The sequence below is a fragment of the Rissa tridactyla genome, chromosome 7 (genome assembly GCF_028500815.1).
Source record: "Rissa tridactyla isolate bRisTri1 chromosome 7, bRisTri1.patW.cur.20221130, whole genome shotgun sequence".
Classification (NCBI taxonomy): domain Eukaryota; kingdom Metazoa; phylum Chordata; class Aves; order Charadriiformes; family Laridae; genus Rissa; species Rissa tridactyla.
The window spans coordinates 54,940,658-54,965,565 of NC_071472.1; the positions used below are offsets into that span (position 1 = coordinate 54,940,658).

The window sequence follows — 24,908 nt, forward strand, 5'->3', positions numbered from 1 at the left end:
GGACGCCGGGCGGTCGTCAGGGGGGGGGGAACGTCAGCGCGAGATCTCGCGAGATTTCTCCAGGGCGGGGATGGGGGAACGGGGAGGAGCCAAGTCTCGCGAGAGGCGGTGGTGGTCCCGCGCAGGCGCCGCGCCCTGGAGGTCGTTGGAGTCACCGCCGCCGCCGCGCCATGCTGTCCCGCCTGGCCCGTCCCGCTGCCGCCCTCCGCCGCGGCCTCGCCACCACCGCCCAGGTACGCCACACCGCCGGCACGCTGGGCCCCCGCACACCCCTCCCGCGGCGGGCCGGGGTGCAGCCCGGGCCCTCCGCGGTGAGGGGGCGGACGGGCCCCGCCGGCGGCCTAAGGCGGGGTGTGGGCCGTGAGGGAGATGAGGAGCAGAGCTTGTGAGGGGGTGTCGGGTCTGGAGCGGTGCAGTGTCTCCGCCCGGTGAAACATCCCGGCTGCTGCTGGGCGGCTCTGGGCACAGAGCCCCTCTCCAGGCAGGGGTAACCTGGGTGTCCGTGTTAATTCGCTCTAGATGAACTTCTCTTTCTGGTGGTATGTCGTGGATGATGCGCAGTGTTGGCGTGCTGCTTCCTTCCTCGACTGAAATATGCTCCTCCTTTCAAAATGTATTGAGAACTAAAGGCTGGCGGTTGGGGGGTTTAACAGTAATCCTTAATATGCTGAAATGCCTCCTCTTGGTACCAGGAGAGGACGGCTGCTGCGTGGTGGGTAGATAGAGACCGACCTCTGTCTTCTAACGTAAATAGTTCCCAGTGGCATATGACAGAATGGTTATAGTAGCTATAAAAATAGGCTTTACAAGAGAGGTTTGTGTGATTATTTTTATAGCAATTAAATTTATTAGCAATAAGGTTTTGACCGCATGATATCAGCTCAGTCATATATATATATAGGGCATAGCAGTGACTAATGCTAGCCTTTGCTTCCCCTTGACGGGTCCTGTGCTGAATTACCTTTGTTGCAATAGCAAGACAACTGAGCTGAGGTTAGGCTGATCTAGCTCCTGGATAGTTTGTTTCTTGTCATAGCATAATAATTAAGTTGTTCATGCAGGGACTTGGAGCTATTATGGCTTTATCTGGTAAGACAGTGTGATGGATAACGTCCTTATCAGTGGTAAGTGTATTATTACATGTTACATCTCTGCAGTAGCCTCTGGTTCTCCATCACGTCAGCAGAGTGTTGCATTTTAAGATTGCTCTGGTCTTTTAAAGTAGCTTCGCTCTCATCTAGCGGCACTTTTTCTGCAAACAGGAGCACAGGCTTTTTCAAGAAAAATAACTTTCTTCCAATGAGCACATTAGAGTAAAATAAGTTCACCATGGCAACAAAGGAGAGTTGATTTTACTTACTTCTCAGCCCCACTTGATCAAAGCTGGAAATTATAGTCACTTAATGTTCACAGAGCTCAATCTTGGGGCAGCTGCAGGTACTATTTTGAATTCACTTCAGGCATACACGTTTTCTTTACGTGTATGCGGTGGTTATTATGTTTATTGTAGTCCATTAAATGTATTGATTTTCCAAATGAGAATGCATATATTTTTGATCCTGGCAATGAAAACTAGAAAAACTGTGTAACAGATCTTGCCCTACGTCAGACCTAGGCCCACAGGATAGCAGGTATTACTTTCAGGCAGATATTGCCATCTGAAGAAAGATGATCCTTCTCGTTTCTTTGCCTGTCCTTGCTTCCCTTTTGAGCTTGAGATCGCAAAAGAACGTTTTCCTCTAACTTGTCCTACCAGTGAACTTCAAAGATCTTTGGGAGGCTGTTGTGATGGTTGCTTTCTGTGAGCTGAGGCAATCGCGTTTGGATAGTGCTTGATAAAAAAATTGAGAAATAGAACTAAAAGTAAAGAAAGTGTGGTGAAATCACCAAGGTCACTGCTGCGGTAATTACTAAAACATCTCTAAAATGTGTTTGTCCTCTTTTTTTCCTCAGAACAATGCCAAGGTAGCAGTGCTGGGGGCCTCGGGAGGCATTGGCCAGCCTCTCTCTCTTCTCCTGAAGAACAGCCCGCTGGTGAGCAGGCTCAGCCTTTACGATATCGCTCACACTCCAGGCGTCGCAGCTGACCTCAGCCACATCGAGACAAGAGCAAATGTTAAAGGTACTGTGAGCCGCTGGAAACCATCTGTGCTCCGAAGGAGTCCTCTCTCCGGTGTCTCTGACAAGTGGAGATGCCTGTTGTTGTGCATGTGAAGGGGAATCTTCACATGATTCTGAAGCCTAGTATCAATTTAAGTAGCTTTTTCTCAAGCAGTGCATGAGTGATTAAGGTTTAGCTGATTAAATTTGAAGGTATGGAGATGAGAATGGTTTGTCGTTGCACTATTGAAGGGGAAGTTCGTAATAACTGGCAGGAAACATTGAGTAAAGTCATCTTGGAAAAAAGCTTGATCGTTGAATCTAAAAGTTTGACTACAAATAGACTTAACACTCTCTGAGTGTTTATGTGAATGCTACATGCTTTTCTGAAGGGACAGCTGTCAAGTTCTGATGAAATCAAAGAAAACTTAATCTGCTGATCTTCATTTTGCTTGAATGTGTCTTCATGTGATTTTTTTTTGGGGGGCACTGACTGTAGTGTCAAGCTAGGGTTTTTGGAGAGTAAATACACATAACAGGAGGAACTGAGGATTTTTGAAACAGTTGAATGTGAGGTTTCCGCCACTCTTAAGTTTTGAAACAAGGGAAAAGTATTAAATAGGGTCTGTCCATAATTGTATTTCTTTGCTTTTCAGCATAAGTCTGAATTGAAGGCTAAATTTTAAAAAGGAATTTGGTGCCTCTAGGCATAATTTTGTACTTTGAAGTGTCGAATATTTAATAACTAGCAAAAACATGATGCCTGAATGTCTTCCGTTTCAGGCTTCCTGGGACCTGAGCAGTTGCCAGAATGTCTGAAGGGCTGTGATGTTGTAGTTATTCCTGCGGGAGTTCCTAGAAAACCAGGTATGCTCCTTGTTAAAAAACCCCAGGGCTTCATTGAAGCGTGTTTCTGCAGTACTGTTGTTCAAATAGAGCTGTATCTTGTGCTTTATGGTAGTGTTGGCTTGGGATGTAAGTGTTGTTGATGACACTGACCAGAGCTGCTTGTGGGCACCTCCTTTAGCCTCTGTCTTAGATTGTCCATTGTAAAATGGGCAGAATTGATTTCTGGAGTTCCTGTGTAGGGGGGAGGTGCAAAGACTTTTCGTGCAAGTGATCCCAAATCTCCCATAGTGTTTCTTGCCCAGAGCAATGCTCTACTAAAACAACTGTTTCTTTGTTTCATTTCTCAGCAGAATACAAATAATCCATTTGTTTTGCATTAATTGTATGGTAACTTCTCAGAGAATCTCTGAATGAATGCTGTTAATCCTTCCTGGAATGTCTCTGACCTCCTCCGTTTCTACTGTTTTTCAATATCCTATTGGGAACGTAACAAAATTCTAGACTTTAATGGCTACCTCTTCCCAATTCTTCATTTTTCGTGGTTAAAGTAGTTGCTGCAACAGAAGCGAGGGGTGGCACTTACGCAACGAGTGATATTTTGCACAGAGCAGTTGGCATTCAAACTGTAGCTGGGGAGGAGACTTTGGAGGGGGAGGAGGATTCACTTTAGGAGCCGTTTATGCTGCTCTGAGCGCCACTGGTACACTGGTGTGGGTCAGCATGGTCACACCATACTTCAGGCTGCCTAGGTGAAATACACTCAGGCAGTTGCCAGCTGGGCTGGTCGCCTCTGAAAAGCACTGATCTATCTGAAAGGGCAGTAATCTTTTATTAGCGAGAGGAGTTACCTTTGGAGCTGATTCATTACTGCAGCTGGAGAGTTTTCTCTTGCTATATGAAACCAGAAGTGAAAGTTGACGTATCTCTATCCAGACCAGGATATTGGTTTTTTTGATTGAGTTGCTTGCCCGTTCTGAGTGAGACTATGGCTAATTTAAAATACTGTACTGGATTTGTTTAGGTATGACCCGTGATGACCTGTTCAACACCAATGCTAGCATTGTTGCTACTCTGACGTCTGCCTGTGCAAAGCACTGTCCAGAAGCCATGATCTGTATTATTTCTAACCCGGTAAGCATTTTCTGGAGACCTTGAAAATGTATTCTCAGTCTGCATTTTTTTCCTCTGCTAGAGTAATCTGTTGAGTTGCTGTTAGTTTTGACCAGTATCTTTTAAGGTCTGCAGGGTATTTGCAGAAAAGAACTAAAAGCCTGGTTCTACTAACCCATTTTTCTTGAGCTATATTTAAGTCAGAGGAAACTTGGATATAAAAGTGCTTAATATCTCAATCTCTTGTGTGACTATGGTTATAACACATGCTGGTGTATTAGCTGGAATAGAAGTCTTAGCTTGTTAAGGAAGGAGCCTTTGTAATGTGAATGAACAAATTTGTTGTCTTAATGGTTACTTAAGATGGAAGATTTTTATTCCAGCCTGACTGTAAATTGCTCTTCAATTAAGGAATTAAAGTAATTGGCTACAGTTGGCTTCAAGTTGGAAATATACTTCAGGTTGTTTACTGACCTGTTCAGTTCATGTGTTAGCTTCCTTATTATACTAGCTTTAATGAATGCTTGCCTATTCTTGCTTGTAGGTAAATTCAACCATCCCAATAACTTCAGAAGTCTTCAAGAAGCATGGTGTGTATAATCCCAACAGAATCTTTGGCGTTACAACACTGGACATTGTCAGAGCGAATACTTTTGTGGCTGAACTAAAGGTAGGTCATAGTAACAGATGCTGGGGGAGGGATATGGTGTGCTTTGATCATCAGAACTATCAAAAATGCTTTTAAAATCACTGCACAGAGCCAAAAGAGCTTGGATTTCTTGGAGCTAAAGGCAAAGATTCCCTGTTTCCATTCTCTAGAGGAGCCTGGGTATAGGGTTTCTTGCAAAATGTGGTTCAAGAGACTTTGACCTTTCCTTTTCATAGCTGTCACCTGTGAGTGAGCTACATGTTCCTTTAATTCTGTTGCCATTTCCAGCCCTGCTGTTGCAACCGGAGGAGAGGGTTGAATTGTAGTATGTATTTGCAAGTCAAACTATCTGTACCGCGTGTTACAGGATATTCTGCAAAGTATCAGGAGGTATAACAGGTTACTACTCTTAATAGCCCTGGTGGAGTTTGTGCTTGTGCTTCTATTTATCTGAACTTGCATTACTAATATCCTGTAACTGTCTAAAGTTATCAGAGTAACCTGGAGTTCAACTCTGTAGATCTGACTTTGTCCCTGGAGTGTAACTGCCTCTGAAACTCCTGCCCCGTGTAGCACTTAGGTTATAGATGTGTCCAAAAAACCTGGGCAGAAAATGAAGCGTGGCGTTTTTAAATGTTTTTCTTGTCCATATGCTTCAGAAGCTGGAAAATTTCATGTTTCTCTTAGGGCTTAGATCCAGCTCGAGTAAGTGTTCCGGTTATTGGTGGCCATGCCGGGAAGACTATCATCCCTCTGATCTCTCAGGTAAGTCATAGTAACTGCCATGTGTGGCATCACACTGTATGGTATTCCTCATGGATATGTTAGAGTTGATGTAAAGTGCCTTTGTGATGGCATGGAAGGTGCCATACAGCAGAGACAGTCTTCCCTGCTCTTAGGGCTGCTTTCATTCTGAGATGAGGTACAAGATACTGGAAGGCAATGAGCTAAATCTGAACTCTGGGTGGTTTAAATCGTTCCAGCCTTTCTCCTCTAAAGGACGTTGAGATAAGAACTGAGGTGTGATGTGGGTGTTCAGATGTCTTGCCACTGTTTGTTTTGGGTTTTATTTTTATGACAGGTATTTCATCATGTGAATACCTTGCTTCAGCAGGAAAATGAAATTGATTTTGCTGTGGCGGACTAGAAACACCACTTCAATGCCATTGAAATGAGGAGGCATAGCTCAAGCTGTGTGGGGAGGCCTGCTTCAGTAATGACTGCTAGGCAGGGAGAGGGTCCCTTCATGCATCTGAGCCAGAATGAAATGCAGTTCTAAAGCAGGCTGCAGTTTCATGAGGAGATGGCTAGGATGCGGCCAAGGAGCAGGAGATGGCTAGGATGCGGCCAAGGAGCAGTCTGTGAGAAAGGGGAAAAAGCTTTGCTCTAAGTGGGGAATAAAGGGTCCTTCACTGAAGGATATTTGTAGGGAATAAGAGCAAGGGCTTTGGAGCAGCTGAATGCTGAGAGGGTGCTTTTGTTAGACAGTCAATCGGGACAGCAACAGCTGTGCTTAACATACTTGCGTAGCTGTATCTGAAGGTTCAGTAACTTAGTAAATGCTGCTGGCAGACTGGATCCTTCCTAAAGCTCTTGACTTCCATAATGCCACAGTGACCCAAATACTTACAAGGTGGCCTTTGGAAATTCCTAAGGCCTGTTACATGCTTGGAGGGCATTGGTCTAGTGCAAAGCACTACACAGAAGCAAGTAACCATGGCAAGCCCTGGTTTTGCTGTCAAGTTGTGGTTTATCCTTGAGTAAGCTAGGCGTGGATGGGTTCCTGTTACAGCCCATGTAATACCCAGCTGCCTCGGTGGACGCTTGCAGCTGGTCAGTGTCACACAATCTGTGAGCTGGGGTAACTGATTGTCCCAGTTGAGAACTGTTGGTAACAACTTTAATGTTACAAAAAGCATCATGTGGGTGGCCTCATGCTGAATCTGGAGGGGTCTTGGTATTTGATAGTAACTTCTTTTTTCCAATCTAGTGCACACCAAAAGTGGACTTCCCTCAGGATCAGCTGGAAAAGCTTACAGGGAGAATTCAAGAAGCTGGCACTGAAGTTGTCAAAGCTAAAGCGGGAGCAGGTTGGTTCTTGACTGCAGCTTACAAGTATTTCTTGTTGGCCAGCTAAATGGATGCAGTCCTCTTCAGTTTAATCTTATTGACAACTGCGGTGCAGAATTGTGAAGTGCTGATTACAAATCTAGCTGCTCTGCCATGTCAGCGACTGCCTGAACTGTGGTGCTGGAAGCAGCTCAGTATGTAGGTAAAACTAAACATTAACTGGTCCTATGCCATGTGTACGGCTTTAAAAAGAATCTTCTCTGTCAAATTACGCTGTTCCTTCCTGTAAATCTGGTCAACTAAATAGTGTGTAGGTGGCCAAAAGTGGCTGCTTTATCCAACTGGCTGTGAACTGGAAGCCAGTGATGCTGCAGCTCTGTAAACCTATCAGTGTGGAAGCCTTTGATGCTAAAGAAAGTATCAGATTTCAAAGTGATCTGTTCTAAAAGTGATTTAACTCTTACAGGATCTGCCACCTTGTCTATGGCCTATGCTGGTGCTCGGTTTGTGTTCTCCCTGGTGGATGCAATGAATGGAAAGGAAGGGGTTATTGAATGTGCCTTTGTTCGATCGGAAGAGACGGAGAGCCCATACTTCTCTACACCTCTGCTGCTGGGAGTACGTACTTTAAATGATGGAGCTTATAAACAGCAGCTACTCATCTAGTCTTGTGGTTTTACCGAGTGATTTCAGTTGAGTCTAATGCTAGCTGTCGCTGAAGTTAACAGCTGAGCGTGCCTTTAAGAGTTCTTGAATGTTTGGGTATTGTATTTGGGCATATACCTCATGCTTGACAGGGATGATAGTGCTTTTATCCGCTCTTAGACTGCGGGTCGCTGAGTAACCAGAGATTCAGACGTGTCTTAAGAGGTCACGCTTGCCTCAAGTCAGTGCCTGTTTATGAAGGGCTTTCAGATGATTAACCAGAGTCAGCAATCCTGTCTCCTCGGCTTGATCTGCTACAAGCAAATCCCTCAGAAATTGAGGCACATGGGGAACTGCAGCATGGATGAGGATTAATAGATTGCTTTTGGGACCTCTGCTGAACTCTGAAAGAAGTGTTCCTTTCGTCACCCTTACCGTGTGGGTGGAGTGGAAAACAAGGATGCTGCAGCCTTGTCGTGGCTGCTGGGATGCAAAGGATGGTGTATGCTGTCTGAGGTGCTACTGGTGAGGAAATGGAAGCAGAGGGGTATTAAGGGGGAAGGGTTTGGATGTAGGCACGAGATCTCGAAAGCCTAGAGTGAAACTGGAGCAGTTTCAGACTGCAAACCATTGGCAAGTGAAGGGCGTACACCAAAGGAGAGAAATTCTCATGCCAAACGGTGGGGTTGAAGATAGGAAGAGGCACGAAGGAGCAGGTTGGTATCAGTCTCCTCTTGAAGGAGCCTATGGGCTAGCTTCAAGTTTCACGCGTGTGAACAGTGAATGAGAACTTTGTGAGGGCTGCAGAAGTTGCTACAGATAATAAGAGGCTTCCAAGCTGAGCCAGGAAGCATGGGGCTGGCAGACTAGACATGAGAGGTCCCAGGCCGGGTCTCCATCTCAGCTGGATAATACTCAATCAGAGCTGTTAAGTTACTCTCTAGGTCATTCAATGAATGGTTAATCCTTAAATCCTCTTTCCCTCAGAAAAATGGAATTGAGAAGAACCTAGGTATTGGCAAGATCTCCCCCTTTGAAGAGAAGATGGTTGCTGAGGCCATGTCTGAGCTGAAGGCTTCTATTAAGAAAGGAGAGGATTTTGCGAAGAACTTCAAGTGAAGAGTTGATGACGACAGGCATTAACAACTTCCTTAATTTATTAAGGCATCATGTCACTTTACGACTTCTGATTCAAAGCTCGTGCTTTGATTGAAGTCTGTCTGTACTAGCTTAATGATTGTTGCCAGTGCTGAGTCTAATCATCAATAAAACAGCCTCATTTTTTCAGTGTACCATCTGGAGTTGTCCTGATGTGCTTGTCTTTTGAAGGCGGAAGCTGTAGGTCTCTGAAAGGTTATCGGTCTCGGTAGCGATGAAATAGTCTCTTAAGGTGGATGAACTGATCACTCCAAATTCTGCTGCTTGGGTTTTGGCTTGGGCTGCTTGTTCGGTGCAGCAGCTGGGAAACCGGGCACGGTGAAGTAAGGTCGAGAAGGGGTGAAGAGGCTTGTGAGAGGGATCACTGAGTGAAGTGATCCAAGAAGTGGGTTTTTTTTCGGGAGGTGACGTTACCTCTGTTACCTTGCGTTGCCTTAATCGCTTATGTAATTTGATTTTTAAAAGAGTAAGTAAAAGCGCACGGTGGTTGAAATGTCAGTCCTGCTCTAAGAAAATAATTAAAATGCTGCGAGTGACTTCTTTCTAGTTAGGAACAAAAGCCTTGATTTAGCATCTACATAAATTTCTTTTACATTCATTCTCTTGTGAATATAAAAATAAATGTCTGCAAGAAAATGGTGATGACGAGTTCTGTTGCTGACTTCTTTGAAGGTAAGCTTTAATGAAGGAAGCTATTAATCCGCTCTTCCTCCGTGCTCTGTGGGCTGCTTACCCTATTGCTTTGAATTGCTTTAATCCACGTAGGTTGGATTCTGGGTTGAACAGACTTTATTTTGATTAGATGAAGGAAACGCCAAAGCCCAGCGCCGCTGGAGGAACTGAGGGGAGCGTTGGCTTGAGCGAGAGAACCTGGTGTAGAAGCTTCTCTTAAGGAGGAGATCTAAAGGTAGTAGATGCTGTTTGGGCCCTGGTTGTTTTCTCCCACTGCTTGTGTTCTAGCTGTCTTTTGAGCTATTTTTATTTTAAACTAGTTCATTCTGAATTGGATCAAACAGTTGTGACGCTGAAGATGCCTCGAGAATGAAGTGCTCGGGCTCTTTCCCTGCCCTGTGGAACACGTAGGCAGAGAGGACAGCCAGCGCAGTCCTTGTCACTCCGCTCTGCAGAAATTCAATGTATTACAGCTTGGTTTCTTCACAGAAATAGTAATGAAGCGTCGGCAGTCATTACTCAGCAGGCTTGGAACAAAGTAATTATTAGGTGGTATTAATAGAATTAAAGACTAACGAATTAAAAGATGATGTTGGAGAGAGGCAGGGGAGGATGTCGGAGCTGGAGGATGCCGAGAGGAGGAGTGACTGGCCAGGCCTGGTCAGCGCAGCTGGAAATTGTGTTCAAAACAAGAAATGGGAAGCGTGGGGCAGGCTGCGCTGAGGCAGGTTGCTGGATGCAGGGGTCCTGCCAGTGGTTTGTAGCAGAACTAGGCAGCAGGGGTTATTTAAAACCACAGTGTGTATCCGTCTGCCAGAGCTAGTGGTCTGCAGCCCCGGCGTGTGTGCCCGGCTAGTCCCGGGCAACTACCACAGGAAGCCGCCGAGCTAAGGGCTGCAGGGAAAGCCTCGCCTTGCAGCTGGCAGGGAAATAACGTACGCTTGTTCTAGTCCTGCTATTTTAAATACGGCAGATAGAGCAGATTTCTGAGGGTTGGAGACTTTTAGAACTTGGGGTTCATAGTGTGGCTTGGGTTATTCTATCTTTTTCCTGTGTCAGCAGTCCAAAGCCGGCCAAGTCTGGGGGGATTGCATGGACAAGCAGAAAGCTTTGCTTAGACCAGTAGAGGCTCGGGGACAGGATGGGTAAGTGGAGCTGAGGTGGAAGAGGATTATTTCCCAGCACCTGCTGACTCGTAAATTCTTCAGGGTCTCCTTCAAACCCCCTTAATGATAACAACGTCCCTTCCCGTTCTGCACTGTTTAGTTTTTGGGTTTCTTCCCCCACGCCCTCAATCCCGTGCCTCATGCTTGGAGTGGCAGCCGTTCCCCGTGCCTTGAAATCCGCTCTCATTTTGGGAAGGGAACTGAGACACCCTTCTTGGGGCTTTCTGCAGTGAAGGACCGGGAGGATATTAGATGAAGGTCAGAAATGAACTTGTGTAGGTGTCCTCTGCTTGGCCAAATGTGCTGTGCCCCTGGCCAAGCCCTGCTGTGCTGGGTAACTTAGTCACCATGAAGACTGACGATGGTTTGCCGAGGTAAGCGTGGGACATCCCACCCCTTCCCATCTCTCTGAACAGATTCCCTAGAGGAGGAAAAGCGCCAGGACATACCCTCCTTGTGAGAAGCAGGAATTAGCTGGGTGTACCTAGATAAGCCAAGGCTTTGCCCTGGATATTGTTTCCTGGTGCTGCCTCTCAAACGAGAGACACGACCTTCATCCTCTGTCCTGTGAGCTGCTGCGGCGTGGCCACCTTGCTGACTCACGGCGCAGCCTTTGGTTTCTCCCTCCCGTGGCGGTGAGTAGCCAGGCTGCTGTGACCTGCTCTGAGAAGAGGCGGAAAACCTGCTCGGAGCTCTTGGGTTTCATCCTATTCACTTGCGCAGACTTTTGTCTTGATGGTCTTTAAGCGCCTGACGTCTTCCATGGTAGCATCGTTTATGTGCATGGAGCTGCCTCCTCCTTGGGCAGCTCGGCTCCGCGCAGGAGTCCAGTGTCAAGATAGAGAGATGCGTATTAAGAGTAATAAATAGAGATGCTTCAGATGGCCAGATGTCCGGTCACTTGATCCCACCTGACACTCCTGTGCTGCCGGGCCAGTGCGATAAAGTGCAGGAGAGGGGAAAATGAGGAGGAAAACAAACGGTGAGCGTTACGGCTCGAGCCTTTCATCCTGATCAACCTCGGTGTCCCAGGGGGGCTTCAGGTGGGACAACCGCAGGAGCAGGCTGCAGGCTGGCAGCCGCAGGTCCCTCATTCCTGGGAAAACTCTTTTCCCTTCCTGGCGCTGTTTAAGGGCCAGCCCTTTGGGGTGGGGGTACAGACCTGCCACCCTCACCCCTGTCTTGCCATGGGAGGGGTCTGGGCGGTGGGAACCGGGAGATGGCAGCAGCAGCTTGCCTTTGGGTAGGGCTGGTACCCCCGCAGCCCGGGGACAACGGCTGGCATTTCGGTGATATTTAGGAGGAGAAGCAGAGGAAACAACACCAGGAAGACAGTTGGGTGCAGCCTCTGCCTTCCCGGCTCTGGGAAAGGAATGAAACCAGTGGGGCTGGAGGTACCTCGTGGGGATGCTGGTGTCCCCCTGTCACTGCTGCTCAACCTCGGTTTACTGGGGCTGGCGGTTCACAGCAGGCTTTGTGTGGCTGGTCCTCTTTCGGAGGCTTCATGCTTTGCTCAGCCGGCGTAACGAGCTCCTGGCCGGCTGGCAGAGCTGGATCCCACTCGGCTTCACCGCCGCAGATCCGGCATCCTGCCGTGTGCGGCCAAAAGCCACTCTGGTGTCCTGGGCAGGGTCAGCCGTGGCAGGGGTGTGAAACCCCGCTGCAATGAAGCGAGCTGGGCTCTGTGTTTCACACTGAGCATCCTCTGCCCAGGGGGATGGTGGGTGAATAAAGGAGAGGGGGAGATGCCCTCCGAGGTGGGTCAGGCATGGACAGGTCTCCCTGCAGCCCACTCAGCCTCCCCCTTCCCTCGCAGGGCCATGGCGAGGGGCTTTAATGGGAGCAAGAGGATCAGAAACCATCTGATCTGCGGTTCTGGCTTTGCAGGGGCCTCTCCTCTCCCCCCGGCTCCCCGCTGCTCCCCTGGCCACAGGCTGGGTGAAATCACCACCTTTGCGCTTGCCGCTCTCGGTTCACTCAAACACCCGTGACCTCTCTTCCCTCCCGGGTGCCTCAAAGCAGAGCTGGAGCCCGGCGCCGAGGCGGAGGATTTGTTTGCATTTACAGGGAAACCTGTTAATAAAGGAGACCAAAGGGACTGCTCTTTTCCTGGCTGTGGGAACAGATGGCTGGATAACGCAGTGCAATTAATATGCAGGGACTCCTGCCGGGGCCGGGGGGGGGGATTGCCTGTTAGGAGAGGTTGGTGCGCTCGAGCTGAGCTCTGCCCGGCCCTGGCACCTGCTGCCCGCGGGGGTCCTTGGGGACAGATCGCACGGTGTCACGGAGGAGGCTGTGGGAGCTGGGGAAGGAGGCGGCGGGGGCCTTGTGACCAGCGGCGGGTCTCTGCTTCTCTCCCGCGCTGGGTGATGCTCCTTTGTAAAAGCAAAGGCTGGCTCCGGTGACGAACAACTGCTCAGAGGCTCTTTCAGGCTGGAAGGGGGCTGGTGGCTCATTTCTTGTCCTCCTGTAGTGGTTTCTCCTCCGAGACAGGGAAGCAGCAGGCGCCAGCTCCTGAGTGAGGTGAGGGAGGCGGGTGCTGGGACATGGGGGTCTCCTCCCCGTGGCACAGCTCGGGTGCAAGATATTTCCCAGGGCTTCAAAGAGTGACTGGACAAATCCACAGGGAAGAAAAATCCCTGCCGAGGGCTGGGAGGCTTTGGGAGACCCTGGGACAGCTGGAGAAGACTCGGCAACCCCCCACCCCTGCCGCAGCACCAAGCACAGCCATGTGGCCACGGGGTCAAGCCCAAATCGATGGGAGCCTCCAGCCGCTGGCCCACGATCAAATGGCCCAAGGTCACCCCGGGCGCACACGGGGCTGTTTGGGTGCCCAGTCCCCATCGCATCCCGGGCTCTTACAGCACAGTGGTGTCCCCCAGCCCCTTCCCCTCCGCTCCTTTGCTTTGCTCCTCCATATTTGCTGGCGTTTCCTTCCTCCCCGCTCCCTCGCCGGCTCAGGCGGGGTTTTGCTGAGCATCAGGAAAGTCAGGGCCGGGCTTTGATGGGGGGCTATGGCCTGTGCCGTGCCAACAGCACGTCCCCCCACGGCAGAGCCGCTCCCAGCCGCCCTTTCTTCTGCGTCAGGAGGCGGCTGGCGGAGATGTCGAACCTCGGTACGAATCCTTGCAATTAGGCCTGTTCTGCTGCCTGCCTCGTTTGATCTCCTTTAATTATTTATTGCCTTTTTTTTTTTCTTTTCTTCCCAAATCCTCAGTTTCTTTCAAGTGATGATTATTTTCTTTCTCTTCCCCCCCACGCCGCGGCTGGCTCTGTCTGTTTGCTTGCAATTACCGTCCTTTCTCCCCTCTCCTTCCATCTCTCCCCTTTTGTTCTCCACCGGCTCATCCCTTCCCGCCGCTCTCCCGGCTGCACCCCCCAGCTCTCTGCCTGCCTGCCAGCTTTTTCTTGCTGTTTTTCTCCATTTTCCCTCGCCCGGCTGGCTATTGCCTTTCTCCATCCCGTTCCAGGCGTGGTTCTGGCTGTGTTCACCCCCGGCGCCAGCTCTCGGGCTGGGATCCTGCACCCTGGGCTGTACTAGATCTCCCATTCCCCTTCTCCCAGATTATTGCCCAAAGCCCGACGTAGCCCCGCGGCAAAGCCCTGGCTCCCAGCAGCGCCCAGCCCGAGCCTGGGGAGCCCCGTGGAGCTGCTGCCCCCTCTCATACCAGGGTCTCCCTACACTGCTCTTGCTGCTGGGGTGGGGGGGGGCCGGCTGCATCCCTCCCATCCTCTTTGTTTCCCAGGGCCTGATGCATTATTCAGCGCTGCGGGTGTTGGAAAGATAACGGTGGTGCGAAGGGCATGGGATATGCTGGATTTTCCCCATCACCGGCTGTTTTCCCCCTCCAGCGTTAAACCGGGAGAGGCCCTGACCACGTAAGGAGGCTTCTCCTAGGAGGTGGCATCTGCTCTCAGCCTGGGGGGACATGGCAGGGACAAAGGCAGGAGTCGGGGGGAGACAACAGCAGCCCTGGGGTCAGTCTGGGACCCAGCCCCGCCGCCTGGCCAGGGCTTAATGGAACCAGCCCAACCCACGGCCAAGCCCCTTGTTTATGTAGTTCCTACCATGACAGCCTGGAGAGGCTGTTATTGCCCCTCTCCCACCCCGAACGACCCTCTCCCGGCTCCTGTAGCTGTTTTAGGCAGGGACAGGCCACCCTGGAGCTGGGGGGGAGCAGTGTGGGGGGGGCACGGACATCTCACACCCCGGGGGTTGCTGGCGTTGGCATGGAGCAGCTCTTGGGGAAGTCCCCGTGTCCCCGGGGCTGCTGGTGGGTGTCCCTGCTCACCAGTGGCTTTGAGCGACCTGTGGCTTCCATCTGCGACCCCCCTGGCCACCCCGGGCAGGCTGCTTGGTGCAGGGGCTCTGGGCATTTGTACCCCCACCTTGTCCCCCCAAGGTGTTTGGGGGGGTTTGGCCCAGCCCCTCCTCATGCAGTGGACGGGGAGTTTTAGCCCGGCCTTGTCACGCCGCCGAGTTTAACTATGGAGAGGGTGACGGATAACAAACATGGGGCGTGGGTTTTGTAGAGCAGCCGGTAGGAAACAACCCCAAATGTGTGTTTAATCCTTGCAGAAAGAGTGCTCGCACCCTCCACCCTGGCAGGACCCGTCCCCGTGGCCTGCTGCCACCTCGACCCATGGGGACCCCTGTCCCTGTGCGTGGGGATGAGGAGGAAGGTGATGGATGGCAGCTTTGGATGTGGTGAGTGATTTGGGGCTGGCACCAGTAAGCAGTTGGTCCCTAATCCGGTCCTCCCCAGAGCATCTCTGGGAGCAGAGCATCACCCAGCTGCCACCCGCTGGGGCGACATCCCCACCAGGCCAGGTCTCTCCAGCCTGAGCTGCCCCCCAAAACCCCCCCTTAAACCCCAGCTCTGGCTCCCCACCCCTGTCCCCACTGTAGCTCCCTCCTCAAATCCCCCTCCAAGGCCAAATCCACCCTGGAGCAACACCCGGGTGCCTTTGTTAGGTCTCTGCTTGGGAACGAGCAGCTCAGTTAAGGAGGGAGCTGCAGCCAGTGCAGTGTGGGGGAAACTGAGGCATGGCGTGGGGGGGCACCAGGCGTGGTGTCCCTGGCTGGGGCCCTGGCGGAGCAGCCGGGGTGCTTCCAGGGTAGTTTGGGCAGCCGGGAGCTGGGAGGGGGTGGGCAGGGCTGGGCTGGCACTGGGTGAGGTGGGACACCATGACGAGGAGGTAAGGTGTGGGATGGGATATGGGATGAGATGGGATATAAGGTGGGATACGGGATAGGGTGGGGTGGGATGGGATACAGGGTAGGATACAGGATGAGATGGGATATGGAATGGGATGGGCTATGGGATAAGATGGGATGGGCTATGTGTTAGGATGGGATACGGGGTGGGATACAGGATGGCATACAGGGTGGGATGCAGGGTGGGCTGGGATGCAGGCTGGGATGCAGGATAGGATGTGTTGGGATACAGAGTGGGATACAGGATGGGATGGGACACAGGGAGGGGTGCAGGGTGAGGGTTTTTCTGACAATTGCATCCCCCAGCTGTGAGCGGCTTTGCCGGGACAGGGGCTGGTGTTTGGTGCTGTACCCCAAGGTGGGTGGGCTGCTGGGAGGACTGGGGGGCTTGGGGGTGCAGGGGGATGGTGAGATGTGGGGAGGAAGGGGCGGGGGGGCGCTGGGGAGAGTTAGGAGGTGCTGGGGGATGGGGGGCAGAGGGCTGTGTGAGAAGATGGTGGGGCGTAGGTGGTTACCGCGGGTGCCCCAAGGCGGTGCAGGGGGCTCTGTAGAAGGTGGGGGCTCTGTGGAAGGAAGGTGGACTGCTGGGCAGTGTGGGGGTCTGTTGGGTTATGGGGGGGCTCTGTGAAAGGGAGGGCTCTGTGGAAGGAAAGGGCAGCGCTGGGGCTTGCGGGGCCTGTGGGGTGCAGGGGGGTCTGTGGAAGGGGGGGCTCGGTGGAAGGAAGGGGGTCTCTGAGGGTTGTGGGGGGTTATGTGGGAGGAAGGGCTCTGTGGAAGGAAGGCGGTCTCTGTGTAAGGAAGGGAGGGCTCTGAGGGGTGCGGGGGGCTGCGGGGTGCAGGGGTCTGTGGGAGGAAGGGGGGGTCTCTGTGGGGTGCGGGCGGCTCAGCGGGTGCGGGCGCGCCCTCCGGCCGGCAGGCGGCGCTGTGCGGCGGCAGCGGCGGCGCGCTGTCGCGGCGGGCGGCTCTGTGTCGCGGAGCTGTCCAGCACTTCAGGAGGGGCCGCGCTCGCCGCGCCGGGAGCCGCGCCGGGAGGGGCCGGGCCGGGCCGAGCGGAGCCCAGCGCGGCCGAACCGGGACGAACGGGGCCAAACGGGGCCGACCGGGGCCGGACCCGGCGGGACGGCGCAGGCAGCGGTCGGCGACGGCGGCTCCGGGCCCGGTGGGGCGGCGGGGCGAGGTGAGGCGCGGCGCGGCCGGGCCCGGGCCTGGCTGACGGGCCGGCACCGGGCGCGGGGGGGGAGACGGTGTCTGGGGGGGCAACGGGACCCCGGGTGGCCGGGTCGGGGGGGGTGAGAGGTGCAGGGGACTGGGGACCCCCGGGGGACAGGGGGGGACAGGGGTGTGTGTGTGGGGGTGATGCTCCCTCGGGGAAAGGGGGCTGTGGACCCCAAAGAGATGGGGGTCATGGTGCTCCTCAGGGGGCAGAAATTGGGGTCCCCAAAGGGACGCAGGTGACAGGGCTGAGAGAGGGGTGCAGCGCTTCGTGGGTGCTGGGGGTGGCCGGGGACGGGGCAATGGCTGGCAGGTCATCCCCGGGGTGTGATGCTCCTGGGGGTGCGGATGGGGGAGGTGATATGCTTTTTGGGGCGCAGGGCGTCCCCTTTGGGGACGTGGGTCTGCTGGGTGCTCGCTGAGGATGGCTGGGGGACACGCCACATCCCTCTCCCCTATGCTGTGGGGAGACAGGCCGGGATGGGGGCAGTGAGCCACCCCTTTTGGGCTCCCACCAGCCTGGCAAGGATGGGATGGCGATGAGCCCCCAGCAGATGCCGGCACCTTGTGGGGTGTGGGTGGGAGACGAGGGTGAGGTAACGGCCCCAAAGCCCCTCTTCTGCTGTGCCGACCCCCGGGCCGTGCCGCGGAGCGGGGCTCTGCGGCTCCCGCTTTGTCTGCTGAGATTTCAAACCCTGCGGGTGTTGCGTGGGGGAAGGAGAGGGGCAAGGCTTGGCAGTCGGGCGGGCTGCCTTGTCTTTCGGGAGCGTTTTCTGCTTCTCCTTCCCATCTTTCGGAGGTTTGTCCCCAGGGGTGGCCGGGCTGTTCTGCACAGGGGGCTGGTGGCGAGGGGTTGAACCGTGGCTGATGGGGACCAGGTGGATTTCAGGATTTCAGGGGTCCTGTCATTCATTCACCCCCTCCGGAGCAGAGGAGATTTCAGACTGTGGATGTTTCTTGGCTTGCCTGCGCTCCTGCTGCTGCAGGGGGACACTTGGGGGCTGCCAGAGTTTGAGGGTGTCTCGGGTTGATGGCAAACATCGAGGACCATCTTATGGGGTGGAGACGCTCGTGCCCCAGCTGATCTCCCTGCCCTGGCATGTGGGTTCGTCTCTGGCAGGAGCACTGGGACACCCCAACAGGGGGGATTTTGGGGACCGGAGCGCGTGGTGCTTGTGTCCAAACACACACCATCCTTGCTCTGTCCCCCTCTGCCAGCGTGGCATCAAATGATGCCACCCCTGCATCCCGCCTGCCTCCCCCTGCCCCAGGGACTCATCCTGGAGACATGTGCAGGGAGAGACGGGGGCTTTTGGAGCCAGAAGTTGGGCAGCTTTTAGGGGAGCCATCGGTCCTTGGTTGCCGGTGGCGATGGGGAGTGGGGGCTATGCCAGCCAAGCGGAGGGGTGCAGGGCTCTTGCTTGGTTTTCAGGTGGTGCTTCCCCCCCAGGCAAAGGGTGTCCTGCCCTGGGGTCAGATCCAGCTGTGGGTGGACACATGGCAGTGGGTCCTGGGAGCTGCTGGAGAGGGGGCACGGAGGGCGCCCACCCCACGCCTCTGGGCAAGGGGGTGCCTGTGGGGTGCAGGTCACCCCATGGGTTTAGTCCTGGCTGCTGGGGATCTCCTGGCTGGGGGGGTCCCCGATGCCAAAAGCCCTTCCTCCTCCTCTTCTTCGTCCTCCTCCTCCTCCCCAGATCCCGTTTTCCCGGCCAGGTGGCCCGTGGCTTATATAATGTGCTCAAACCCCGGAATAGCTCCTCCCGTTACACAACCGCCCGGCCAGCCGCCTGGGGGGGGGGGATCCCCGGCTGGACGCTCCCCCTGCGCCGGCCATCACCCCCCCTACCAGCAGCTCTCGGCCCCGGGGGTCATTTGCTGGGGTTGTGTCCCCATGGGGGAAGGTGACCCCATTATGACAGTCATCCCCCCCCACCAGCTCCTCTGTGTGCTCAAAAATTGCTTTTATTGTTATTATTATTAGTATTATTCCATCCCCCCGCCTCAGAAGTTGTGCTGGGCCACAGGGATGCCTGTGCCTCCTCCCGACTCCTTGCCCAGCAAAACAAATGGCCCCAAGGATGCAAAACATTGGGCGGGGAGGGTGGGGGGCTTGCTCTTCCCCTCCCCATCCTTGCCCGTTATTTAAGCGCCTCCGGGTTGGGAAGGTCTGGCAGGGCAGGGAGTGCACAAGCCCTGGCTGCTGGGGCTGCCTGCAGGTCCCTTGGCTGTCAGCGAGCAGCTGCTGGTGGCCACGGTGGCCCTAAGGGGCTGGGGAGAGCATGGCTGGGGTTGCAGAGCTGGGGGGTCCCGTAGGGATACCCATCACCTGGACCCGCTGGCCGTCCTCTCAGCACGGGGGGGGTTTGCTGCCATCACTTGGACCTGTTTGTCCTCCTTTCCCTCATCCCTGGCTTGGGAATGGGATCGCCGCAGAGGTCCCAGGGTCCTCTGGGGATGGTCCCCATCATGGCGTGACCCTCTTCCCGTCAGCTCTCCTCCAGCTGGGACTGGGAATGGGGCTTGCTCGGCCTCCCCCAGCAGCCCAAGGGGGTCGGGCTGGGGGCCTTCGGCCACGGTGTTTTGGGGACAGAAGAAAGCCCATCTCCTCACCCTCCTTCGGGCCCTTTTCTCCGGAGCATCTCCCAGGGGAGCTGGTGGATCCCCACTGCCTGCACCTCTGTGTGGTGCCCGGCCGGCGGGGGAAGGGGAAGGGGGACACGGGTTCCCACCCCTGGCTCCCCCATCCCTACATCCCCAAGCTGGGAAGGAGCCTGGTTGCTTAGCAACTGTTTAGCTTCTCCACCAGCCTCCTCATCTATTTAAAAAAAAAAATAAAATATATATATGCAGAGACGTAGGTACGCACAAGCAGCAGCGAGCCCTCGCCCAGCTCACGACCCACCCCCCGGCCCCCCCCCCCCGCCAGCCAGCATCCATATATTCTTTATTAATCGCTTTAAAGTCTGCAAGGCATCAGATTTTGGTCAGGCAGCGAGAGCAAAGGATGCTCCAGGCTTGGGGTAGGGAAAATATGGATGGAGGGGCTGGGATGGGTGTAACCAAGCCCTTCCTGCTGCCCCTTTCTGCGGGCAGGATCCCTGCCGGCTCGGGCTGGGAGGCAGCACTAATGAGCCCCAGACCAGCTAGGCTTTTAAAGCCAATTTTGCCTTTTTTTTTTTTTTCCCCTCCTTCTCGGAGGTCTGACTCATGGTTTTTGGCACCCGGGGGCTGGTGGAAGGCAGCTCCGGAGAAGGTCGGCCCAATTAACGGCAGCAACCCCGGACTTTTCCTCCTTGTAATTCTGGCCAGGTGTTCAGAGGAGGCCGGCTGCCTCTTGCTGTGATGTTCTGGCGGTTTTTGTGTCAGGGAAAAAAAAAGCCCTTCTCCCAGCTGTCCCCTCGGCACGGGCAGGGAGCAGCCCGGCACGGGGCTGTAAATGCTTCGGGGACAGGGTTATGATTTCCGTAGGTGGTGGTGTGCCCTGATGAGACCCCGATGGGCAGGGGAACCATGGAGGCCACCCCTCTTAACCCTCTCCGGTGGAGCTGGAGGGTCCTCTCCTCGGCTGGGTTGTCCCCTGTTTGTTGGGACTGAGCTCTGGCACGCTCAGTGCACGAGTGGTCCAGAGAGATGCTGTCCCAGGCTCGCCGCCTGCATCCCGTGCCCACATCCCCGGCACACGGATGCTCACCGTTGCCCTGGCTGGTGCAGCTGGATGTGGTGAGAATTAATTGAGCACCGGCCGGAGGCGGCTTTAATTAGCGCTGAGGTGGAGGGGGGGAGGATGCCCAGGCACCACTGCCGCCTTCCTCCGCCGAGGGGGGAGATGCCGGGAGAGCATCCAGGCACCGCCAGCCCCCCGCCGCTGTCCCAGCTCCCACCGGGCAAACGGCTTCATCCGCATTACGGCGCGGCGGGGCCCTGCGGCGGTGGCGGGCAGGAGCGACGGGCAGCTGCCTCCAGCACAGCCCCATGCCCGGGGTGCCGCGGGCACGGCCGGGGAATGAGGATTTGAGCGGAGTCAGCTGGGAAGGGGTTTGTTTCTGGGCTGGAAAATCAAAGGGTAAAAGCGGTTTGGTGAAATAACACTTCTTTTGCTCGTTTTCCTTCTTCTTTCCCATTGGGATGGAGCTCCCGAATGCCTGAGCTTCCCTTCAGTGCCCGGGCTGGGCAGCCCTGGGGCTGGGACGTGGGGATGGCTGCGTCCCAGGGCCACCCCACCAAGTGTCCCGGGGTCCCAGCCCACAGGGAGGGAGCACGGTGCAAAGTTTGGCTGGAAACCAGCAGCCCCAAAGCCCAGCAGGATGGCGATGCTGGTCCTCGCACCCCAAGCTGGTGGGGCCTGTCCTGGCTGTGTGTCAGGGGCACGGCACGGTGTGTCTGTCCTTCTGTCTCTCCTGGCTTCCACCAGGATGGCAAAGGAGGTGCCCGGGTCCTCTCTTCTGCTTGGGGTGAGGTGTGGGATGGGGATGGAGGATGAGGATGGAGGATGTGGATGATGATGGAGGATGGAGATGAAGGATGGGGATGAGGAGGAAGATGGAGAATAAGGATGAGGATGGAGATGGTGGATGGGGGTGAGGATGGAGGATAAAGATGGAGGATGGGGACGAAGATGGAGGTTGGAGATGGAGGATGGGGATGAGGAGGAAGATGGAGAATAAGGATGAGGATGGAGATGAAGGATGGGGGTGATGATGGAGGATAAAGATGGAGGATGGGGACGAAGATGGAGGTTGGAGATGGAGAATGAGGAGGAGGAGGAAAATGGAGAATAAGGATGAGGATGGGGATGACGATGGGGGATGAGGATGGAGATGGAGGATGGGTATATGTATGAAGGATGGATATGGAGGATGAGTGTGAAGATGAAGGATGGGCATGGGGCAGCTCTGAACATTTCCAAAAGCTTTAATCTAGGCAGCAGAAAGCACCTCTGAGCTGAAAAGCTGTTTTGACCTCCCCAAGCCCCAAGGTGGCCTGTGGAGCGTCAGCGGGGAAGATCAGGATCCCAAAACATGGGGTTGAATGGCTCGGCAAAATGGGAAGAGAGGGGTTTGCTTGGGAGTTTCCCCAGCAGCATCAGCCCCTGGTGCCGGGGGGGGGCTGAGCCCTCCTGGGTGGCACTGCGGGGATTTGGGTGGTGGGGACGGATGCCAGCGACTGTCCCCAGGCGCATCCTGCAGCCTTTAGGAGCCTGTGGGGACACGGCGCGGCGCTCGCCCCAAGACGCCTCCTCTCCCTCTCGGCCGGGCAGCGGGCTGCCAGTGCTTGATGATTTCTGGGTAATTACTGCAGATAATGAAATATTTAACCATCGTCTTTATTATCGGGGGTAGCGCTGAGCCAGGCAGGAAGCCGCTGCCGGTCGGGCAGGGCCCTGCTGCCTTCGCCGACGGGTTTGGTGCCGGTTTTGGTGCTGGCACGAGCTGGCAGAGCCGGGCGGTCCCCACATGGTGGCCGATGGACGGAGGTTGTGGGGGTGACGGCCACTCTGCGTCCCCGAGCTGTCCCTTGCGGCTGCAGGGCTGCCTCCGTGCAGGGCGTCACTGGGGGTCTCCTTTGGGGACAGGGAGGGCACAGACCCAGCTGGGCGTCAGTGACTCCGTCTGCCCCCGGTGCCTTGTCCCCGTTGTCACCAGAGATGTAGGACTGGCTCCGTTTTCCACCCAGGGCTTGGCTACTGATAGCCGGAGGTGGGGGGGTTACGGGTGGTTTTTCTCTTCCTTTGTTTTCCTGCCCGAGCCGTGGCTGAGGCAGGGTGGCCGGTGTCAGCTCTCGCCGTGGATATCGCTCACGGCCGAGGGGACACCGGGACACAGTGCCGTGTCCATCCCCGCGTCAGCTCCACCCGCTTGGCCCCGGGTACAAGAGGGATACCTCCAACTGCATCGTTTTGACCGAGACGGGGAGCATTTCCCGGTGGGATCTGCTTGCCTCCCCCACCATGCAGCCCTTACCCGCAGGTACCCATTTATCTCACGCGCTCCTCCGTCTACCCGCCCAGCTCTGTATCCCGCACCCTCTCAAGGTTTCACAGCAAGGAATTTACCCGCTGCCAGGCTCAGGATAAAATTAATTCCCGCTTGGGGAAAAGCAAGCAGAGGCTGCTGTGGAAAGCATCCTCTCCCTCCCCCTCTCCTTTCCCCGGTGGGTGCAGGTTTCCCAGCGGGGAGCTTCCCCCATTCCCTAATTTCCTATCCCAGTTTTTGCCTTCATGCCCTGCTGGGAGAAAGAGGAAGAGGAGCCCCCCCCCACCACCACGACCACGCCAGGTTTTGCTGCAGCATCTCCACCCTGGGACATGGAGGGGGCTGGGGTCAGGGGTCCCCCCCCGGGTAGGGAGGGCTGAGCGGGGCAGATCCTTGCTGCGGGGTGTCCTGGGGCTCAAAATGTGGGTGCTGCCCTGCCTGCTGCAGGCAAGGGGGTGCGGAGGGACCCCTCCGGTCGCTCTAATAGGACCGAGCATCCAGGGGGTGCAGACCCCCGGCCGGCTCCTGCTCCACCGGCAGCGTCTCCTGCTGCCCGACCCCCGTGCCCCTGCGGAAATAAAGGCTGCTGGCTCCTCTCCGCATGGTAATAATTAGGGGGGGAGAAAAAAGGGAAAAAAAAAAAAAAAAAAAAAAAAAAAGCCTTGTAATTAAGCAGTCAGCTGCCGTCCTCCCTGGGCAGGCTCGTCAGGAGATAAATGAGCGCGTGCGGTAGCCAGTGGCAGTGGGAAAGCCGGGAATGTCCCCTGGGGATGCCGCGGGGTGTGAGGTGCCTTCCCGCCGGGCTGGGACCCCCGCCGCCGCGGGGAGGGCTCAAACAGCAGAGAAACGTCCTCGAAGCCCCTCGTGGGTGATCTGCCTTCCCACCCTTGGCTCTGTCCCAACTCGCACGGCCGTGGAAAGCTCTGAACTGCCTGGCGTCCCCCTGGAATGGCACAACGGGAGCGGTGAGCCCTCCCTGGGCTCGAAACGGTGCGGATCAGTCCGTGGTCCGTCTGTCCTGCCTGCACTCCCACGCTGGGCTGAGGGATCCCTCCTTCCCTGCGCCAGCATCCCCTGTCCTTGTCAGCCCCTGTCAGCCACCCCAGGCATCCTGGGCAAGGGTTGGCGGCTTCCAACGTGGGCAACGATGCGCGGGCAACACCCGTCCTTGGAAAAGCCTCTCCGTCAGGGTCCCTGGGATGGGAACACCTCAGGGAAGCGTCTGCTGATAAAAAAGATGTCTCTGAGCCCGAAGGCAGCTTGGAGAGCCTTCGCCCCCATTGTTTCTCTTTGTGTAGGACTTCGCAGGAGAAGCCGGTAAAGCCCAGGCGGTGCCTCCGCAGCCCGGCTGCCGCTGGTAATTAAGGCAGTGGATCTCCAGTGGGAGCATCCTGTGCTGGGGAGAGGGCCGGTGCTTTGGGCAGGGGAGCTGGGGCATCGCAGGACGGGGAGACCGAGGAATGGGTGCTCAGCCATGCGCCGATGGCCCGAGGTCACCGAGACAGCATTGTGTCTGTCTGGGTGATCTGGGAGATTCGGGAGCATCTCTTCCCCCAGGCTTAGGGAGCATCAGCCGGAGCTTCAGCGTGCCAGTGCCGCTCGGGAACACTCGTCCTCTTCCGAGGGGTTATTTTTGGAGCCAAGTGAGGACACGTTGGCTGTGGTGGCGGAGGAAGGAGGCAGGGACACGTGAAGGTGAAAGAGCAGGGAGAAGGCGGGCGGGCAGCACCTCTCCTCCCCTTGCAGCCGGCACCGGGCCGTTGCCGGCGGGTGCCAGAGGGCATCGGCAGGATTTGCTGGCTGGACCAGACATCAGGATGTCCCATCCCACGGCTGCATCCTCACCGGCCGGTGTGGCTGGGGGGGATGCGAGGGGCTATCTGAGGTGTTTGGGTCCATCCCCTCGTTGGATGGGGACAGTGCCCGGGGGTGTCCCCAGACAGCGCTGAGGACGGGTGCCTGTCCCTCCTCCACCAGCGGGGTCCGTGGGGCTCGGGGGGAGCCCTGCCCACTGATCCCGCTGCTACCGTACAGCTCCGGATGCCACGGACCCATATTTTAATGGGCTTTCCCTGGTATAAGGCTGG

General features: G+C 55.3%; 2 protein-coding genes across 2 annotated transcripts in view; both read left to right on the forward strand.

Moving 5' to 3' along the window:
• Positions 1–85: 85 nt before the first annotated feature.
• On the forward strand, positions 86–8,715 carry MDH2 (malate dehydrogenase 2). The gene is made up of 9 exons (XM_054209609.1): positions 86–233; positions 1,954–2,122; positions 2,884–2,967; positions 3,971–4,080; positions 4,604–4,729; positions 5,396–5,473; positions 6,699–6,798; positions 7,245–7,396; positions 8,411–8,715. The coding sequence occupies exons 1-9, from the start codon at positions 171–173 to the stop codon at positions 8,540–8,542; spliced, it is 1,014 nt and encodes a 337-aa protein (XP_054065584.1). The 5' UTR covers positions 86–170; the 3' UTR covers positions 8,543–8,715.
• Positions 8,716–14,231: 5,516 nt separating this feature from the next.
• Positions 14,232–24,908, forward strand: part of SRRM3 (serine/arginine repetitive matrix 3) — a 31,585-nt gene continuing 20,908 nt past the window's right edge. The window contains exons 1-2 of the mRNA XM_054209131.1: positions 14,232–14,298; positions 14,999–15,127. Of these exons, the coding sequence (XP_054065106.1) occupies positions 15,091–15,127 (37 nt within the window). The 5' untranslated portion in view covers positions 14,232–14,298; positions 14,999–15,090. The remainder of the gene's footprint in view (positions 14,299–14,998; positions 15,128–24,908) is intronic.

Bases quoted from the DNA above. Each gene is read 5' to 3' on its own strand.
- MDH2 (XM_054209609.1), top strand. From the start codon at position 171: ATGCTGTCCCGCCTGGCCCGTCCCGCTGCCGCCCTCCGCCGCGGCCTC. The intron at 4,081-4,603 runs GTAAGCATTTTC...TCTTGCTTGTAG, and splicing joins TCTGTATTATTTCTAACCCG to GTAAATTCAACCATCCCAAT. The intron at 4,730-5,395 runs GTAGGTCATAGT...TGTTTCTCTTAG, and splicing joins CTTTTGTGGCTGAACTAAAG to GGCTTAGATCCAGCTCGAGT.